The sequence below is a fragment of the Clupea harengus genome, chromosome 10, assembly GCF_900700415.2.
Source record: "Clupea harengus chromosome 10, Ch_v2.0.2, whole genome shotgun sequence".
In the NCBI taxonomy this organism is placed as follows: Eukaryota; Metazoa; Chordata; class Actinopteri; order Clupeiformes; family Clupeidae; genus Clupea; species Clupea harengus.
Genome location: NC_045161.1, coordinates 25,359,016 through 25,377,851, shown reverse-complemented (window position 1 = coordinate 25,377,851; position 18,836 = coordinate 25,359,016). Strand labels below are relative to the sequence as shown.

Sequence of the window (18,836 nt, the reverse complement as noted above, 5' to 3'; positions counted from 1 at the left end):
GGGGGGGGGGGGGATACAGGAAGCAGATACACACACACACACACACACACACACACACACACACACACACACACACATGCACAAACACACACACACACACATTCAACCAGTGTTAGGCCCACTCTGAAAAACATTCTCCACACCACCACCAGAGAGACCCCAACATCCCCTTGGAGCAGGGGGACTTGGATCAGGCAAAGAGGTGGTTAGTGTACACACACACACACGCACACACGCACACACACACTCTCTCTCTCTCTCACACACACACACACACACACACACAGACACACCATTAAAAAAAGAGCAAGACGTGGTTTCACAGTCCACTTGCTCATCTCCCTTGCAAAAACACAATTCACCCCTGGGTTCCTTGTAGATATCACAGTGCACCTCATTTAAAACCCATTCGACTCCACATTATGCATTCATGAGTATTTAATCAATTTGTAGCTGCCAGAGGTCAAGACAAACAGAGAAGACAAGCCAGAAGGCCAGTGAGAGGATCAGAGGCATGCAATTAGGTTTTAAGCCCAAGCACAAACAGAAAGCCACATTTTACCACTCCAAAGTACACATGAGAACGCACACAAACTGCATCCAAACTGAAGGATTATGTTATGCTGCCGCAACTGCATTCGCTGGAAGTCTGTTGGATATTTAGGTCACAGGCACTCAGAAGGGTAATAGTATTCAGGACATTTGATTGCAGTGATTGATCAGTTTAGGAGAGGGAACCACAACCTCAAAAAGGACCCAAAGAACCAGGAGAGAAGACGTGGGGCTGAAGTCCACCCACACTGGACAAATCATGACAGAGCCACTGTTTCATTCCAGACCCATGTGACATGTGCCTTTTCCAATCACAAGAAAGAGAGGCCGCTGCTTGCATCCCATAATAACCACCCATATCCACCCCCTGGAGAGACAGCCTTCTAGGAGGCGAAAGGCTTTTGTTTTGGCAGGAAATGACCATTGACAGGACCTGAGGCCTTGTGGGATATGTCAGCATGCCCACCGGACCGGAGACTAATTGCATGTATTTGCGGTGTGGTCACGGTGAAGCACTCTGTGAAAAGTGTTTTGTTTATGAGGTTCCCATAATGAGATACAGAACAGCTGCTGAAGCACGTTTTGCCAAACAGATTTAATAAACGCTCATCTCCTGTCAATATCGTTTGCAAGCAATGGCTGCTGTCTCCCTTCCAGCAAGGTGGTTCCCGCGCCTAGCATTTCTGCCCCCCCCCCCCCCCCAACCCATGAGTCTTATCCGCCTCCCACCCCACCCACCCCTTCCCCCCCAAGCCCCCCCCTCCACGCCACAACCCTCCACCATGCCTCGCCTTTTTGCGAGAAGGGCGGAGGAGCCGGAGGGGGTGGAGGAGAGTGGAGAGGAGAGGCAGAGCGGGGAGCAGAGAGCAGCGCTACCTGAACTTCATCTGCGTATACAGTTCCCAGGAGTCTGCATCTTGGGGTCTATTCTCACATCAGGGGGGAAAAACACAAAAGGCAAGAGATTTCAACATTAGGACTGTGTGCTTGTAACGTGCCGCCATCTGGCAGCCATCTTAAAACTGGGGTAATAACTCTGGAAACACTTGAGTTGAATGTTCTGTCATCAGACATAACCGTGTCATAAACTCATCATGGAAGAGGCCATATCCTTTCATTATTCATCGCTGATGTTTGATGATGTTACATGTCATGTTATCGTTATCGGAAATTGTTATGTCAACCATAAGACGACTACACATAATGTCACATGGTAATAAGCCTAGTGAAAATTGTCATAACAATCACAGATAATGATAACCTAACAGTCAGAAAATCAGTCATGAAATGTTATGCTAGTATTTGGCATCTGGCACAACATGATTATGCCATGGTTATGTCAGCCCTATAACGGAGAGTTCAAGTAAAGTGTTGCCGTGACTTTCACAAGCTCGCTAATGAAAGCGGTGCTACAATGTCATGCTGGGGTAGGCTTTATGAGTCACCATTTAAAAGTCTACTTCTGAGGTAAATTTGGGATTTTCCATGGAAATCCAGCCTTTGACATGTGATTTAGGCCAGGATTACAGCTAATCCCTGTCTGGGAAACCAGTTCAAAGGGTCCCACACAGCTAATGTGCCAGGCGGTTTCGGGGGGGGGGAGGGGGGTACCTGAAGAAGACGTCTCGAGGCTGGCGGCCGGCATTGGGGTTGACCAGCTGCTCCTTCAGGGAGTCCAGAGAGCAGTTGTAGACGTAGACGGGGCAGCGGGGACGGGCGGCGTCCCCCGAGCTCTGCTGGGACACCTGGCGACTGAAGGTGATGCGGAGGTCGCGCCGCTGCGGCTCGGCGAACTGAACGCCGTCTCTCTCCTCTGTGTTTCACGAGGACACACATAACAGCACTGAGTTCAAAACGCTTGGGGGGGATTAGGAAAAAACGGGGGCGTTCAAATGAAGACTTTAAAAAGAGACAGAGAGATGTGACGCCGAGCAACACTGATGGACAGCATTTACACAAAAAAAAGGACAGATTCAACTATGATTCAAGTGAACTGGTCAGATCGAATAATGTTCCTATCACAACATTTGTGCTTACACATTACATTAACGTGTGTTTGTTTTCCACATCACATTTCATCCACTTTAAATACAAACCAAACCTGAATTGGCCTTTAGTTACTGAAAACACTTCCAATGCAGAGACTTCGCTAACTGTGCTCAGACCTTAAGTGAAATAAGCCCTCTCCTCAGACAGCTGAAGGTGCAGGCCTTACCTGGGCCGGTGGTCCCGTTGGCCTGCTCAGAGTTCAGGCTGGCCAACACCTCCACCTCTGCAGTGGCTGGGTTGGCAGGGCAACGAAGCGGGGAGGAGGGCCCCTGAGGGCCCCCTGAGTCTACCAGTCCGTTGACGGAGCCGGAGTTGGAGTCCATCTGAGACTGGCTGAGGGTGTGCTCATCGTCCTGGAAACTGCCATTAGCTGTAAACTCAGTCTCCAGCCCTGACGACATGAGGGTCTGCACATCTGCATAGAGAGGGGGGAGAAGAGCCAGACCATTACAGCATCAGGGTCTGCACATCTACATAGAGAGAGGGGAGAAGAGCCAGACCATTACAGCATCAGGGTCTGCACATCTACATAGAGAGAGGGGAGAAGAGCCAGACCATTACAGCATCAGGGTCTGCACATCTACATAGAGAGGGGGGAGAAGAGCCAGACAAATTACAGCAACACAGACTGCTTACACTTTTACACGCTTGAATTTCCTGGATTTTAATTTGGTGCTGTGCTCTTATTGCCTTGCACACGGTCTGAGATGGTGTTTTTTATTCCATCTAGTCATTTACCACCACATCATTAGTTACCCCTGTTATAAATACTTCACCTACTGCCTCTATGAGAGAGACTAGGGTATGGATGAACAGTGTTATGAGAATTTAGTCATAGTGGGATAATACACTTAAAAATGTAATATTCTACTCAGCCTCCATGTATAAATCCATATTAGGTCTATGTGACAGAAAATGATTCAAACCAGCAGGATGTCAGTGACCTAAAAATAGTAGTGTCCATTCCCTTTCCCTGTCTAGAATAAGGATACTGGAAGATTCTGCTGGGTAGCTCATCTTGTGTTACACAGTCAAACAAACCTATTACAGCTTGACACTGGCATTAGGTTGAGAGTATATCATGGCAGTTTCCATTTCTGGATGAACAATCCATTAACACCATCATTCCCCTGCAAAGATAACACTCTTAATATAAAGCATCTAATTCCCTGTACCGGTGAAGGTGGCGGGTAGAAAGGTGAGAAAGATTTGCTGCGGGTTGACATATTTGGCGTAGCATTTCCACTGGGGTGTCGAGCACTCCGCCGTCCCCTCCGGCGCCGACTCCTCGTCCACCAGCTCGGTGTTGCTGAAACTCTGTCGGGGCAGAAGGGCCGCGGAGAGAACACATGACACATGTCACCAAGGGCCTCTCAGTGGGCCCCACTGGGGCGGATTAAGGAAAATTGAAATTTTAAATCACAGTTTGGCGTATTTTAGACTGAAGACACTGTCTGGGAAATTGTACTTGACATTCGTACATCATCTCTGATGCATATTTCCCTGAAATACCCAGATTATCTAAAGCTAGCTAAACAAGATTAAGTAATCTTGGCTGACTCTGCAAAGCTGACTAACCGTGAAAGTAAATTCTTCTTTTTATTCATTTATATATATATATATATATATATATATATGTGTATTTAAGGTCTGTGTATGGTGTGGCCTTGCCTGTGGTTTTTAGTGACTCAGGTCTAAAAGTTTAGCTGTAAAGTAGTGTTTCTCAACTGGTGGGTTAGTGAGTGGTGGATTCATTCTAAATGGGTCATAGAGTGTGTGTGTGTTCCTTCAGAAAAGTAATTACAATTGTAGAAAATATATGAACAATAGGAGTCTAGTCGTTGTTCTCATGCCTCAATCACAAAGTGAAAAGGGAGCTCTCGGAAAGAGGCATAGAGAGTCTGAAGTGTCGGCTAGTGTGGTGCTGTAACATGAGCGGGGAGAGCTTTAGATTTACTGTCTACAAGGACGCCACTGGTAGGCCAGTTAAATCTTTGTGCAAGAGTTCATAGTCCTGAAAGAAAAGCATAATGTTAAACCAACTACGGTGGTTATATTGTTGGGTAATGTGTTTTCTTGTAACTTACGGTTACCGTGTGACTGACATGACGTATATACAGTTTTATGTGTGGGGAAGAAATCAACATGCATGTAACAAGCTAATCTGATGAAGAATATAATGTGAACTTTGAGAAGAAAATAGTCCCTACATAACTCCACAGTACAATAAAAAAATCTATTTAAAATCTGAGGTGAGACTTGGGCTAATATGTTATGAATGCAGGAATACAAGTAGGCCCTACATTAATTTTATGGTGTGACGTCAATTAAATATGGGTTTTGCTGTGGAGAAGTGGTAGGCCTAATTTGTGGATTTTAGTAATAATAATAGTTATAATAATAATAATAATAATAATAATAATGTATTTAATTTATAGCGCACTCTACATTCAGATGAATCTCAGAGTGCCACAGTACATAGTAAGAACATAGTTAAAACAAACTATAATAAAATACATTAAAAAAATAAACTAGTGGGGTAAGTCCAAGTTGAAGAGTTCACCTGTAGGGTACTGTTGGATCCAGTGACGTCTTTACTGTTGCCTATGGTGTGAGCGGACATGACTGGGTCCTGCCTCTCCGGAGGCCTTAGACACTCCTCTGTGCACAAACAAGAAGAAAGCCTCGTCACATGATCATTACGTTATTATCTCTGCAAAGGTTATCAAGTTGCGTAGGTGATTAGGGCGGGACTGCTGGAAATGTCAATACAGCAATACAAGAAGCTAAGTTATTATACAGCAAAGTCATTATTTTAAATGAGCACAGAACAAAATAATAGGTCACAAAGTCATACTTTCAGCACTGAGTTTTCCATTAGGTCAGAGCAATATACGGAATTTTTTAATACTGAAACTTTATGTTGAAAAAAACTGAAATAGGATACACAATAAACAGGAAAGGAGTTATCATACTACATATTTCATGTCACATCATCACTTTAGTCATACCATGGCCTAACTCATATCTACAGTCACATTACCAGAAAAGTGCTCATTTTAAGTTTGAATTACTGATTCCCTAGTCATTCTCTCCCCCATCATCTCAGATGAGCTTTGGAGAGAAGTTACCTTTGATAACAGGCAGTGTGAAAGATAAGTTACCTTTGATAACAGGCAGTGTGAAAGAGAAGTTACCTTTGATAACAGGCAGGGTGAAAGAGAAGTTACCTTTGATAACAGGCAGGGTGAAAGGGGCCACATGACCGTCCCTCTCTCTATTCAGGATGTGATGCATGAAGGTCACATGGTCAGCGTCGGCCAATGGGATCTCCCGGTCACTGAGGTCCTGCTGCAGGGAGCTGTGGAAGAGGCTGAGCAGGAGCTCGTTGGGCAGAGAGGGGCCGCTCAAGGGCACCTCCTCATTCTCCACTGAAATACAGAGGGAGACAGGAATACAAGTGAACGTCCTGTGACTTCACACCAAATGTCACGACTGACAAGCTGTTAATGACTAACAAGGTCTGACAATGCATTTCAGATGAGCAAAGCACTTATTTAATTTGTTCATTGCACAGATGCTTCTTCCGAAGTGACTTACAGTATATAGGTGTGGTATGGAGTCTATCAGTATGTGGAATCCCTGAAAACTGGGATTACTAAAATTTTGTTTAAAATGGAACAATCCTGGGATCGTAGTTCTAGTTGTATTTAAAAGCCACAGAAGGTGTTTGAGACGCTGTACCTCTGCTGAGGGTGAGGAAGAAGATCTCGATCTGTTGGCACTTGGGTAGAAGCTTCATTAGGTCAAACTGGAAGGGCACCGTCTGGATGCTTTCAGTACTGGCAGGAACCTCCCTCGCTGAACACAGAAACAATGGCACGAGAGGAGGCCAAGAGTTTACATTCATGAACAAACAGATGTCCTGGCGTAACTCTGTGTATGAGGATAACTTTAAGATAACACATTACATCTCTGTACCTAAAGCCAAGCTATAACTCATCTGTGTTGATGGAGAAAACTAATTAAAAATTAAAAACAACAACCATACGTCTCTCCTAAATTTTTATGAAGAACACCATAACACATTAAAAACAGGTTCATCCAAACATGCCAGTGTGTAACACTTCCCACAAGCAGAACTCAAACTGGAACTGGATTGGCACACAGCTGTGTGGGAGGCTTCACCGGTCTGTGTTTACCTCAAGATGGCAACAACACTCACCAGCAGGGTCCTTGGCGGCACAGAAGGGGTACACCTGCTCCTTATTCTGGCACAACTGGCTCAGGTACTCGAAGGTCATCATGGTGGACATGCACGCCACGTCTCGGGGGAATATCTGACAAGGGCACAAAGGACTCTCATTTGCAACTTCTAATTGCCACCCAGTAAGGAAAAAGTTCCAACAGCCTGGAGTATAAATATTCATTTCAAAATGCCACTTAAAAATGGAGTCTGCGATTCTGGGGAAAGGTTGTTGATATTTCAGCTCAACAGCCAATCGAATTACACCACTACCTTCCTGCTCCTGAAGCGACATGTTGATTGTTTACGGCTCAGTTTTTCAATTTACAAGACCAGGACTTACAATAAACACCAGGTTTTTTGAGTGCACACACTGAACAGTTAACAATTGACTGAATTTGACAAAAATTATATTGGATTAGAATCATGGATCACCTTTAATAACCTTTTTACTGTTTCTAATTGCACCTGAAATGGCCCACTAACACTAATAACTAAAGCTAATGCAACAGAAGGCTGGAAAGGCTAACTTTGTCACCATGAAATTCCCTTAAAAACTATTTTGAATATTAAGAAAAACACAAATGTGTATATCTGTATTTCAGGACTAAAGCATTTGCTAAATAAATAAATAATTGTAATATAAACGTGTGGCTACTGACTGCCTGAGGGATCTCCTGGTAGGTGAGGCCCAGTAGGTGGCGCTGTTGCTCCAGAGCGTTCCACACGGTGCCGCTCTGAGGCTCCACCCAGCACTCCGTCACCAGGTTCAGCTCCGTGTCCATGTCGATGGCCTCCACCTCAGTGTCGTTGTCATCATCAGTGGAGAAGCTGAGAGGTCACATGAGAGAAAGACAAAGACGGAAACAGAGAAGAACAAGGACAGTACCCTGAAAACTACCAGCCAAAGAAATACAATTACTGCAATTGGATACTCTGATACACTGGCAGATAAAAAAATATATAATAATAATTCTTCTGATTTCAGCATCTGTATCTGTGTGTGTGTGTGTGTGTGTGTGTGTGTGAGAGAGAGGTCCATCACTTTCCAAGGAGAGTCTCACCTATCCTTGGTTGATGTGGAGTGGGGGGGGAAGAGGATGTACTGGACTATACAGGTGTGACTCTCTTCCTCCACAGCAGCAGGCAGCCCCTGGGGTGGTCACACACACACACACACACACACACACACACACACACACACACACACACACGATCACAGGAGAATCCTTAGAAGTCCTTAGTGATACTGAAAGACTGATGATACACTAGAGAACTTTCTGGCATCAAGAATGAGAATCGATACGCAGTCCACGCAATTAACACTTACTTGTCAGTTCCATCAACTAACACTAGAGACCTTAAACTTCACTCTGGTGGCATGTAACAGAAATGTTTACCAAAACACTGCCTTGTGGATTACCCGGTACTGAGATCTTGTGATGAAAGAATCCCAGCATGTGAGCTCTTGCTCTGGGGTGACGATCCAATAAAAGCTCCCCGCCACAGCGGCCACCCCTGGTCTACACTATTTCCCTCAGACTGTGAAGCGCTGCGGTGTTACAGGCTGTGATTTGCGGCTGCTCTAAAAGCTTAAAACAGTGCATGAAAAGTAAGGACTTCCCCCGTGGAGCGCTTCACGTGATTTGTGCCGTTTCGGTGTGTTATTAGACTGGGCCTTCTGTGCTCCTGCCGCTGCAGTGCCTGAGGGCTATTGAGCCCACTCACCTTCATCTGAAGTTCTGTCACCATGTTGACGATACCTTCGCCACTGGCAGCGTAGTGAAAGCCCTCACATATGCGGATCCTGGGCATCACAAACACAAAATAAATAAATAAATAAACAAACAAAAATCTGCACCTTTGAAATTCAAATCACAGGGAAGCTCAAGGAACGACATACAAGACAACAACATAAGGCTTTCAGACTAAGGAGATTAATTAAAAGTCGAATCATGCAGTGCACACACAACGGTTGGATGTCAGTGAATGACATTATTTGTTTTTCCCCAATAACAGAGCCTGTTGAAATCAGACATGTTTTACCACTTGGAACTTTTGCTACAATTATGTATGCTTGACGGTGAGGAAATGTTTGAAAAAAGAAATATCCATATATCCACATCCACTTCCTACACAACCACTGAGCTAGCGAACAGTTCTGAGCTTCTTACTATGGGCCATTAATTTAATGATGGGTAACTGGCAACGAGCAACAAGCAAAGTCCACCACTCATGAGCTAAAGCTAATTCTATAACTTGGCTAAATAATTTAGCTAATTTAATACCATGATCAAGCGCAAACATTGGTGGGTCAGTGCTATGCTCCCACATGCCACACGATAGCTTTAGTTCATGCACAATGGACTTTGCTAGTTGCTTCGCTCATTGCCTGTCAATGAAATTAGGGCCCCGTAACCGCTAACAGAACTAGCGTGTTGTTGCTAACAGCCAGCACACTCACTCGGCCAGCATGGAGAGGATGTGAGCGACGGCCTGCAGGGAGACGGCGGGGCCCAGGCCGCTCTGCACCGTCCACACCCAGCGCTGGTGCAGGAAGTAGCGTGAGAGTGAGGCCAGCGTGGACGAGGCGGTGCGGCCCGCCGCTGAGCTCAGGGGAGCGGCCAGGTTGGGCGGCTGGGCAAAGGGCTCCATGTTGAGGATGAAAGGCGTTCGGAAGTCCAGCGGGAGCTTCTCGTACCTGTAACAGGGTTTGCAATGACATCACACTACCATCCCATACACTATGTGATTAATAACCATGATCACATTCCCAACAACTGTGGGAGACATTTGAAGTGCAATTTAGAAACACATGGTAACCCACTGAAGGGATATTTCGTATCATATTTATGATATTTTACCCAAAATCAATGAACTCTATGCTGCCGGCAACATGCCCAGATGCACAGTAAGAAAATACATTGATTCACTGAAACAGTTTCAAAATTGTTTCCAACAAAACAGAAAGGCCCTGTCTTTGTGCTGTCCACTCACCTGATCAGCAGCTTCTCCAGGGGCTTGTGGAGCAGCACCACGCAGGGCCGGTCGGACAGCGCAGGCTTGGGGGCCGGGAGCGGGGGCGATTTGGAGGGCGAGGTGTGGTTGCCCAGGAGTTTTCTCTTGGTCTTGGGCGTGGCCTCCTTGTTCTGGACGCGGTGGGGGAAACGCAGCCTCAGGATCTGCTCCCGCAGCATGTCCACAATCTGTGTGGAAGAGAACACACTGCTGTCATTAGGCTGCTCTACATGGTAAGTCTGTGTGGAAGAGAACACACTGCTATCATGAGGAAGAGAAGACACTGCCGTCATGAGGCTGCTTCACAGGTGTGGAAGAGAACACACTGCTGTCATTAGGCTGCTCTACAGGGCAATCTGTGTGGAAGAGAACACACTGCTGTCATTAGGCTGCTCTACAGGGCAATCTGTGTGGAAGAGAACACACTGCTATCATTAGGCTGCTCTACATGGTAAGTCTGTGTGGAAGAGAACACACTGCCGTCATGAAGCCGCTCTACAGGGCAAGATGAGCTGGACTGGAGTTAAGGTGGACAGATAAGTTCGCAGAGTGCCAACATTACAGCTTGCAGTTGCAATTGTTGATAAAATGCTAGTTCCTATAAATTATCATTTTACCTTCATCTTTACTTATGCTGAACATATAACGGGTAACAACCTCTTTGTACTGCCTTACATTCCACTTATGCATGCTTCACCTCTAAAAGCTGTGATTCTGGATCAACTAATCCCTTTTTTAGTCCTTGGTGCTGTGGATACGTAGCTTGGATGAAAGATTGGTGGGCATGCATTGCTGTAATTTCCACACACAACCTGAGGTCACTCACTGTCTACTGAGACACACAACCTGAGGTCACTCACTGGCTGCTGAGACACACAACCTGAGGTCACTCACTGTCTGCTGAGACACATCAGGTTCTGTTGGGAGGCATGGCTCACCTTGTTCCTGGTGTGGGCCAGGGTTCCGATGGGGAAGCCCAGGCGAAGCACCATACACGGGGCTTTGGAGATCAGCCGCACCAGGTAGAAGGAAGTGGGTGGCTGGTCAGAGGCACTGCGGAACCAAAACAAATTAATTAACCTTTGTATCTGTGTGTGTGTGTGTGTGTGTGTGTGTGTGTGTGTGTGTGTGTGTGTGTGTGTGTGTGTGTCTGTAACTGTATATTTTGTTATCAGTGTGTTATTGTATTTAACAGTCAAAGTGACAACCTCATATCCCAAATGAAAGATCAGTACTTTACACCTTCACACCTGTCCCCATTCCATCTGGAGACTACATTTCCCATGAATCAACTGTACCTGTAGATGAGCTTCACATAGGAATAGCCCTCCACAAGCACAAAGCTGCTCCAGTCTCGCAGCAGGGAGGTGAGGGCCGAGTGGGAGATGCGACACTGGATGGTGCTGAAGCGGCCGTTGCTGCCAGCATTGTGCACGTGTCTAGGTACAGGCCTGCAGATTGGAGTGAGGAGAGAGATATGATTACTGACTATCAAACTAAATGACAAAGACTGGGACAAGCGAATATTTAATCATAGATAATTTTAATTGCTGAGGTCTTTACAATATGTAAAGGTATGAATGCATTTCACTAAATCCATGCCCTAAGTCTGCCAGCAACTCCATAGCTAGAAACATTCCACACTAAAACCTGACTACATACTAAAGTTGGAATGGATAAGGTCATCTCTGCACCACTGCATTAGATCGATCTGTCTGTCTGTCTGTCTGTCTGTCTGTCTGTCTGTCTGTCTGTCTGTCTGTCTGTCTGTCTGTCTGTCTGTCTGTCTGTCTGTCTGTCTGTCTGTCTGTCTGTCTGTCTGTGTTTGGAGTGCGTTGGGAGACTCACGTGTCGTGCTCCAGGATGATGGCGATGCGGTGCATGTGCAGCCATCTCTGCCAGAAGTTGGCGTCCATGGAGAGGATGGGCTTCCAGTAGGAGGCGAACTGTGATTGGCTGGAGTCTTTGGAGCCGCTGTGCTGCAGCGACAGAACCTGCAGGAGACCACCGAGAACATCACAGCTAATTAACCTCCATAGCCGCAAACACAGCAGCAACCTAACATCACATTTACGTTCTAATCATTGAGCAGACACTATTACCCACCGGTCTTACAGCACTATAGTTGTACATTTGAATCACTTTATGTTCCCCATCAAACCCATGGGGCCCTAATGGCATCGGTGCCCAGCAAGCAGGGCAATAGTTAGTTCATGGGCGACGGACTTTGCTCTGCTGCTCTGCTCATTGATATTAAAGTGGATAGACTGTCAATGAAATTAGGGCCCACGGTGTTGTAAGCACCTTGCTCTATGAGCTAAGCTGCAGGAAGAGGAACATTTATGACTGGAGAGAGAGAGAGAGACACTGGATGAAACTGAACAAAAACCGGTTTCATTCTTCCTCCATTCTTAAAAATAACCCTTGACCAGTGAAAGCTACATTTAGCACACCTTGTGCTGCCTGTGGACAACGATTAAAAGGAGCAGTACTCACCGGGGTGGTGGATCCAGGAGGGATGTAGAAGAGGGGAACTCCATTCTTAGTACTCTCAGGGATGGTGTAGTGCTCAGGAATGGAGTTGAAGGACTGCAGGTGGACCAGCATCTGATCCGTCTGGTTTATGCTACACAAGAATCAGAACACAACACAAGCAGTTAGATAGACCCCAAGCTCGTAGCAAAGACTTTGGTGACTTTGACTTTGAGAAATAAAGTCAGCATCGAAAGTCAGCACCATCGCAAACAATGCAAATGAGTTTAAATGGACATGGAAAGAGACAGTGAGATTGTTCAAGGAACAAGTTCCCTCTGGTGCCCTAGTGGTCTGCTACCACATTACTGCCCTTAACTGGCCCCCCGACTCAGACATCCCTTGAGCCCCAGCCCTGAGTTGGCCCCTGCAGCTCACCTCTGTAGAGTGTTCCAGAAGCGCCTGATGACGGAGGTGCGGTAGGGGCTGGTGATGGGCTTCCTCATGGTGCAGCTGATGTCGTGCAGGATGTCGTAGCTGCCCTCCATGGTCACCTCCACCCAGGTGGTGCGCTTGCCGGGCTCCAGAGGCCAGGAGGCCACCGCCAGGTACTCGATCCGCATGTTGTGCTTCCACAACAGGAACAGCTTCACCTCCAGCTGGGTGCCCCCTACAGGCCAGGGCAGATAGGGGTTATTTAAAGCAAGGAGTCAGAGACCGGGTTATTTAAATAGTTCATGCCCGTGTGTGCACCCATTTCAGGGAGTTCATAGAATGGGGAAAACGTGGGATTGACTGGGTTAGCTGGCTGGTTTGATGCCATCTTGATTCATTTTTTTTCTTTGTTTAGTTTAGATGGGTTATATGGTTATCTATGATTTTAAGTGTGTGCGTGTGTGCGTGTGTGTGTGTGTGTGTGTGTGTGTGTGTGTGTGTGTGTGTGTGTGTGTGTACCTTTAGTGAGGTTTATCTCGCGTATAGTGTAGCCCTCTCGGAGTCGGACAGACACCACGCTAACCAGGTCGGCGTGCACTTCCTTCTCTGTGTGTTTCTTCCTGCGCATCATGAGTGCTGGATTCCCACTGGTCGACACCAGGTGTTCATTAAAGAGCTTGTGCTGAGAGACTGCGCACACATACACACACACATACACACACACACATAACCACACACACATGCACACACACACACACACAAAATTCAAAAACAGATGCAAATTGCGTCAATTATCCTCCCATCACCAAAACATCTGTTCTCAAATATAAAAATTATGTTGTACTGGGTGTACAATTAGCCTGATCAAATATTAAACATGAATGTAGTTGTTGCATGTCAGTGTTCAGCATCAGATCTACATTATGCTGCAGCTGCTGGTAAATGACTCCACAAATGGATATGAAAGTCCCTTAAAACAGCTTTCGGGGCGCACACACACGGCTTTCTGTTCCTCTTACTCTGCTGCGAGGCAGTCTTTAATGGCTCCAGTTGATGCAACATCTTAGTTACGATAAGATTTGCAGCTATCAGTATTCTCAACGTCACACATGCAAAATATCCAAAAGAAAATATCCAAAAGAGCCAGGAATTTCAACAGAAGAACTCCAGCTCCAGCTTTAAAAAATCTTTAGAAATGGGAGTCTGCTCCCGGTGCTCCTCCACTGATTATTGGGTTGTCTGTGAGCTGCTGCCGAGCCAAGCAGTGAGTCAGGACTGACAGCAGGGGAGAAACAGTCACGTGCCCCTCTGCTTCATAAGGGCCTGCTAACTACATAGCTTAAAGTAACACTATGCAACAATTTGACACTTTTGGAGGTACGGTTTTGTAGGCAACTAGTTTTGGTATCATCCTCTCATTCATTTTGATAGCATATGGTCATGTGACAGGACAGATAAACACCTGTGTCTTTTCCACTAGACAGCCAGGATATGCACTATGTAGTTCTGTGTTTCCTGGCTGGAACACCTTGCAAAAATGGAAGAAAAGCTTTCACAGCATGACATTGGCAGCTATACTGCCAAAAGACACAAGTTAGTGTGTTGGCAAGCTTCTATCAGTGTCAACTGGGCTGTTGGTGGTGTTTGCAAGGTTTTTGCAAGCCTTTTAGGTAGTTAGCGTGCTAGTTTTGGAACTGAACTCCTTATTGCTGCTTTAAAAGAACAGCACTGGGGCTATCGCCTGATTCTATAGGGCGTCATCTGTATGATAGGCTAACCTGTTTTGGTTAGGCAAGTATACATACACTGGCACGTATTAGCTCAAGATAGCTCAAGGCACAACAGAGCATTGTGCATATTGTAGCTCCATCTAAAGCATCATGTCAGCATGAGGGCGTGTGGTCTTACAGCAGTAGTACTCGGGGTTCATGGACTCGCTGGTCTTGAGGAAGGAGTACATGAGGAAGGCCTTGTGGTAGGCATTCATCTCCTGGAAGCTCAGGTCCAGCTCGGGGCAGGTGGACAGGTACGAGCCGAAGGTCGCCAGGGAGATGAACTTCATCAGCTCCACGTTGGGGATGTAGCCGAAACTGCAGTCATACGAGTACGCACCGCCCACCTGCCAGTCAACCAATCACACATCACTTCAGGGGACACTTTTCATCTCCCAGTAAACTGAACAGAAACTGAACTCCACTTGAGCTGTGCATCATCCTTAAAATTAGCAACACACCTGGACAAAAGAGCAGGCAATGGTGCCACTTCTCAGCTGGTTGAGTAGAGTTTCACACACAGCTACGTCTGGCACACTGGTCACTCCGTCGGTGATGATAATTATACCTGCCATAGAGTAACACCTGCATAAGTAGTCAGTTTTCATGGGTTCACAGTGTGTGTGTGTGTGTGTGTGTGTGTGTGTGTGAGTGTGAGTGTGAGTGTGAGTGTGAGTGTGAGTGTGAGGAAGGCTGCCCACCTGCGCTGGAGTTTGGGGGCAGCAGCTGGAGAGCCAGGATGCCCTGCCGCACCATACTGACCAGTCCAACATCCGCCGTCACCATGGAAACACCCAGCTTTCTCTGAGGCTCTTCTTCTATGCCATCACTAGGCAGACCATGGCAGATGGTGTCTCCATCACACTGCTGCTGTGCGCGCGCACACACACACACACACACACACACACACACACAGAGTTTGAAAATGAGCTGAGACAATCCGACTGAGTCACATTTACTGGCATTCCTTTCTGCAGCAGTGACATAACCGCTGACATAACTCACTTCACTGATGACAATGAGATATGGTGAGTGCTCGGAGTGAGAGGTCTGACCTGTCCGCTGGCCTGGTCATGCTGCTGCTGAAGCACCTCTGCGATGTTGTTCTCCACCGAACGCAGCTGTTGGTAGATATGCTGCAGGAATGTATCCAGGTCTGTCCCGTCCAACTGACAGCCCTGCACCAACACCTGAGGCCACACAAACACCAGTCTTTCACCTCTGCCATATCTGGACCTATATTGCAATCGCATACTGGCTCCAACCCTCATCTAAAATGTTCCCACTATGTCTATTTATCTTATCATGATTCTTCTACCTAATGCAACGCATATAGCTTAAGTATGTATATGATGATGGACATGTCATATGTGAAAGGTGTTAAATCACCTGGTGTGTGCTGAGCCCGATGATTGAGGAGTAGGCCAGGATGGTGATGAACACCTTGGGCTTAAAGAGCAGGTCGGTGCCAGGCACTTTGAAGGGTCGGGCCAATCCACGCAGACACCTGGACAGGGCATGGAACACCTCGTCGAAAATCATCTCACCTGTACAGTCATCCTGGACCCAAAGGAGATACGTCAGAACACTCGTATGTATGAGCCATGGGATCCATTTGAGAAACAGGAGTGTCGGTGACGGGAAAAGGCATGTAAGCAGCCCCTGACCTAAATAGCAATGTCATACTCTGGTAAGTAGCAATGTCATACTCTGGTGTGCATTTTAACAAATGAATGAGAAGGGGGATTCTATAGGTCACATCCTTCTCTCCTATCCAATTACACAAAGTAACTGTATACCTCTTTAAGAACTATTGTCTTGTTGTATAAACTGTCTAGGTGTGTTAGGTCTTAATGGACCTAAATGAGAGGCACAGAGCACAGTGCTTTTACAGCACAAGCAACAAGCTAGTACATTCAAGCTGTTGTGACTATCTAATGCAGTGAGTGCACTTAAAGGACTAGCACAAATATCCTTCAGCCCAACACAACAAGTCACTGTGTAAGTCTTGTGCAGATAACGTGCTTCCATTTTAATCACCCCCTAGCCCCTTAATGTAGACCCTCAACACTTAAAAAAAGACTGTAAAATCACAGTTGCAAGAGCTCTTGTGGTAACATTGTGGAGCTTCATTTGCCATTCCGGTCATGTTAACATAAGAATAATCTCAATAATCTCAATCTCAATCTCATGTCGTAACAGGACACCAGCACTCTCACCACAATGCCTGTGGAGGGGCTGAGGTCCAGCTCTATGATGAAGCGGTAGCGCCGCGCCAGGAAGTTGACGCGGGTGGCGGGCACCAGCTGGTAGGGCAGGGTAGACGGAGAGAACTCCGGCTGCCATCCTTTGGGCAGGATGCTCAGAATATCCAACTCATTCTCAGACTTCTCCTGAAAATCAAAATCAAGTGTGAAAGAGGGAATGAACACACCGACAGTGTACCAAGTAAAGGAAGAGAGGCCAAATGAGTGATCAATGTAGCCTTACTCACCAATTCAGCCTTAGGGGAGGGCTGAATGACCTGATTGAGTTTGCTCAGGAACCAGGCGAGACGGACATTGCGAGAGATACGGTACTCCTCCTTCATAAGCAGGAAAACCTGGTCTGCTTCCTCTACCTAAGGACAAGTGAATAAACCAAGATGTGCTTAACAGCATCTGAGATAAAGTAGTCTAGCTATCCTTCATCTGTTGTAAAAAAAAGAAAGAAAAGAAATCCAATAAAATACCAAACATTCTTCATTGCTGCAATCTATAATTTATTACAGGTTTGTGTGAGCTGTACTGTTGAATATTTCAAATGTGCCAGCTACTAGCGCAAGGAAGGGTTATATCACTGCCAGCCAAATGACCAAGTGACTTCTCCTGATTTGCAACATGAACAGTTGTTTTTCTTTGAGTACAAAAATAGCTTCCTGGCACTCTTTTGCCTGGAGCGTATACAGTATGCGCAGGGGTAAATCATCGGCCATAGGGATCATGGCTATACACTGGCGCTGTGTTTCCTCCGGAAAACAAGCGCAATGTGTCTGTGGCGAGCAGGACATTCAGAGGCACGGTGTTTTGACAGGAAGCCAAGTTTTAACACGAGACAGCACTGTCGTGACTTCGGGATTCCTCAATATCAAATTACTTAACTTTTGACATTTGAGTATCACCACAATAACATTATCCAGATGTATTAACGTTTTGTGAAGGGGCCATCATGGTTCGTGTTATTTTCGTCCACAAAGGGAGTGGTTGGTAAACAACAACAAAATGCAAACAAGCTAGCTGGAAAGCTATTCTCCACGCCCCATACATTTAATGTAAAGCCTCTACATACATTCCAGTCCATGTTATGATGTCACACTCGGGTACATAAGTTAACTAACTAGTCTCCTTGCATTTAGGTTAGATACAAATGTAAGTAAATAATCTTGAAACAATAGAGGAAATGCACTGAAGAACAACTGGAGGCGAAGCACAGCAACATCAGGGACATGCAAACAATTGATGCAGTTATAATATCGCTCTTCAAGTAGCAACTTAGCTATCTGGAAGACTACCAAACAGATAGGCTGTTCTTAAAACAGTGTAGTTATGCATGAAGTTAACCTGACCGGTTAGCAGACAAGTTGAATATTAACTTACCTCATTGTCCTGTCTTTCAGCCATGCCGTGGTGTAGTGCATTACTGGTAGGTTCGTTGTCCGAGCAGAGGATCCCCGCAAATATCTGATGATAGACACCCACTTTATATCGATTTGAGTAAGCTTTCGCATGCAGTGCTCTCAGAAATTGTTGTTTATTTGGTTTAACTGCAGGCTGACCCGGAAGTGTCCATGCGTTAAATTACACCGAGTACAACTAGATTTTTGTATAGAGATATATGAATTAAACTACAAACATACCAAACAGTTCAAGTTAAATCGTTTTAAAGCCCTGTACTTTTTCCTAGTAGCTGTTTCACCAACCCAAATCGGACGCAACGTTGGAATAGGGAAAGTATTGATAGCAGTGGGTTTACCTGTCAGTGGAACTAGGTAGAACAAGTATGTCATTAAATGATGGGGTTTCACAAACCATATTGGTATTCAAAACATTAGACGTTCTACTCCAATACTTGATTCATAGGCCTTTATCTTTCGATAATACAACTCGAAATAATGTGGGTATACTTTAGCTACATTACCTAAAAGAGTTTTTCTGTGCATCAAAAGTAGTCTGGGTTCTTCACTCGTGAGTAATTTTCTAAGATATGTACAAAAATAAATTTACTCACAAAATTGATTCCTCGAATGTTTATTT

General features: G+C 45.7%; 1 protein-coding gene across 6 annotated transcripts in view; it reads right to left on the bottom strand.

The window, feature by feature from the left end:
* Positions 1-18,526, bottom strand: part of szt2 (SZT2 subunit of KICSTOR complex) — a 93,851-nt gene extending 75,325 nt beyond the window's left edge. For 2 of the 6 annotated variants that reach the window (XM_042708935.1, XM_042708937.1), the window contains exons 1-27: positions 18,180-18,526; positions 17,039-17,164; positions 16,764-16,937; positions 15,934-16,104; positions 15,600-15,734; positions 15,246-15,414; positions 15,006-15,112; positions 14,681-14,891; positions 13,292-13,462; positions 12,776-13,007; positions 12,362-12,491; positions 11,714-11,859; positions 11,164-11,316; positions 10,804-10,918; positions 9,845-10,053; positions 9,312-9,548; positions 8,576-8,654; positions 7,912-8,000; positions 7,510-7,678; positions 6,827-6,941; positions 6,346-6,462; positions 5,832-6,032; positions 5,165-5,262; positions 3,777-3,918; positions 2,768-3,016; positions 2,164-2,365; positions 1,429-1,476 (exon numbers count right to left, since the gene is read on the bottom strand). In XM_042708935.1, the coding sequence (XP_042564869.1) occupies positions 1,429-1,476; positions 2,164-2,365; positions 2,768-3,016; positions 3,777-3,918; positions 5,165-5,262; positions 5,832-6,032; positions 6,346-6,462; positions 6,827-6,941; positions 7,510-7,678; positions 7,912-8,000; positions 8,576-8,654; positions 9,312-9,548; positions 9,845-10,053; positions 10,804-10,918; positions 11,164-11,316; positions 11,714-11,859; positions 12,362-12,491; positions 12,776-13,007; positions 13,292-13,462; positions 14,681-14,891; positions 15,006-15,112; positions 15,246-15,414; positions 15,600-15,734; positions 15,934-16,104; positions 16,764-16,937; positions 17,039-17,164; positions 18,180-18,203 (4,019 nt within the window). In that variant the 5' untranslated portion in view covers positions 18,204-18,526. The remainder of the gene's footprint in view (positions 1-1,428; positions 1,477-2,163; positions 2,366-2,767; positions 3,017-3,776; positions 3,919-5,164; positions 5,263-5,831; positions 6,033-6,345; positions 6,463-6,826; positions 6,942-7,509; positions 7,679-7,911; positions 8,001-8,575; positions 8,655-9,311; positions 9,549-9,844; positions 10,054-10,803; positions 10,919-11,163; positions 11,317-11,713; positions 11,860-12,361; positions 12,492-12,775; positions 13,008-13,291; positions 13,463-14,680; positions 14,892-15,005; positions 15,113-15,245; positions 15,415-15,599; positions 15,735-15,933; positions 16,105-16,763; positions 16,938-17,038; positions 17,165-18,179) is intronic. The other 4 variants (XM_031574568.2, XM_031574573.2, XM_042708936.1 and 1 more) reach the window with 3 other exon arrangements.
* Between the last annotated feature and the right edge of the window lie 310 nt (positions 18,527-18,836).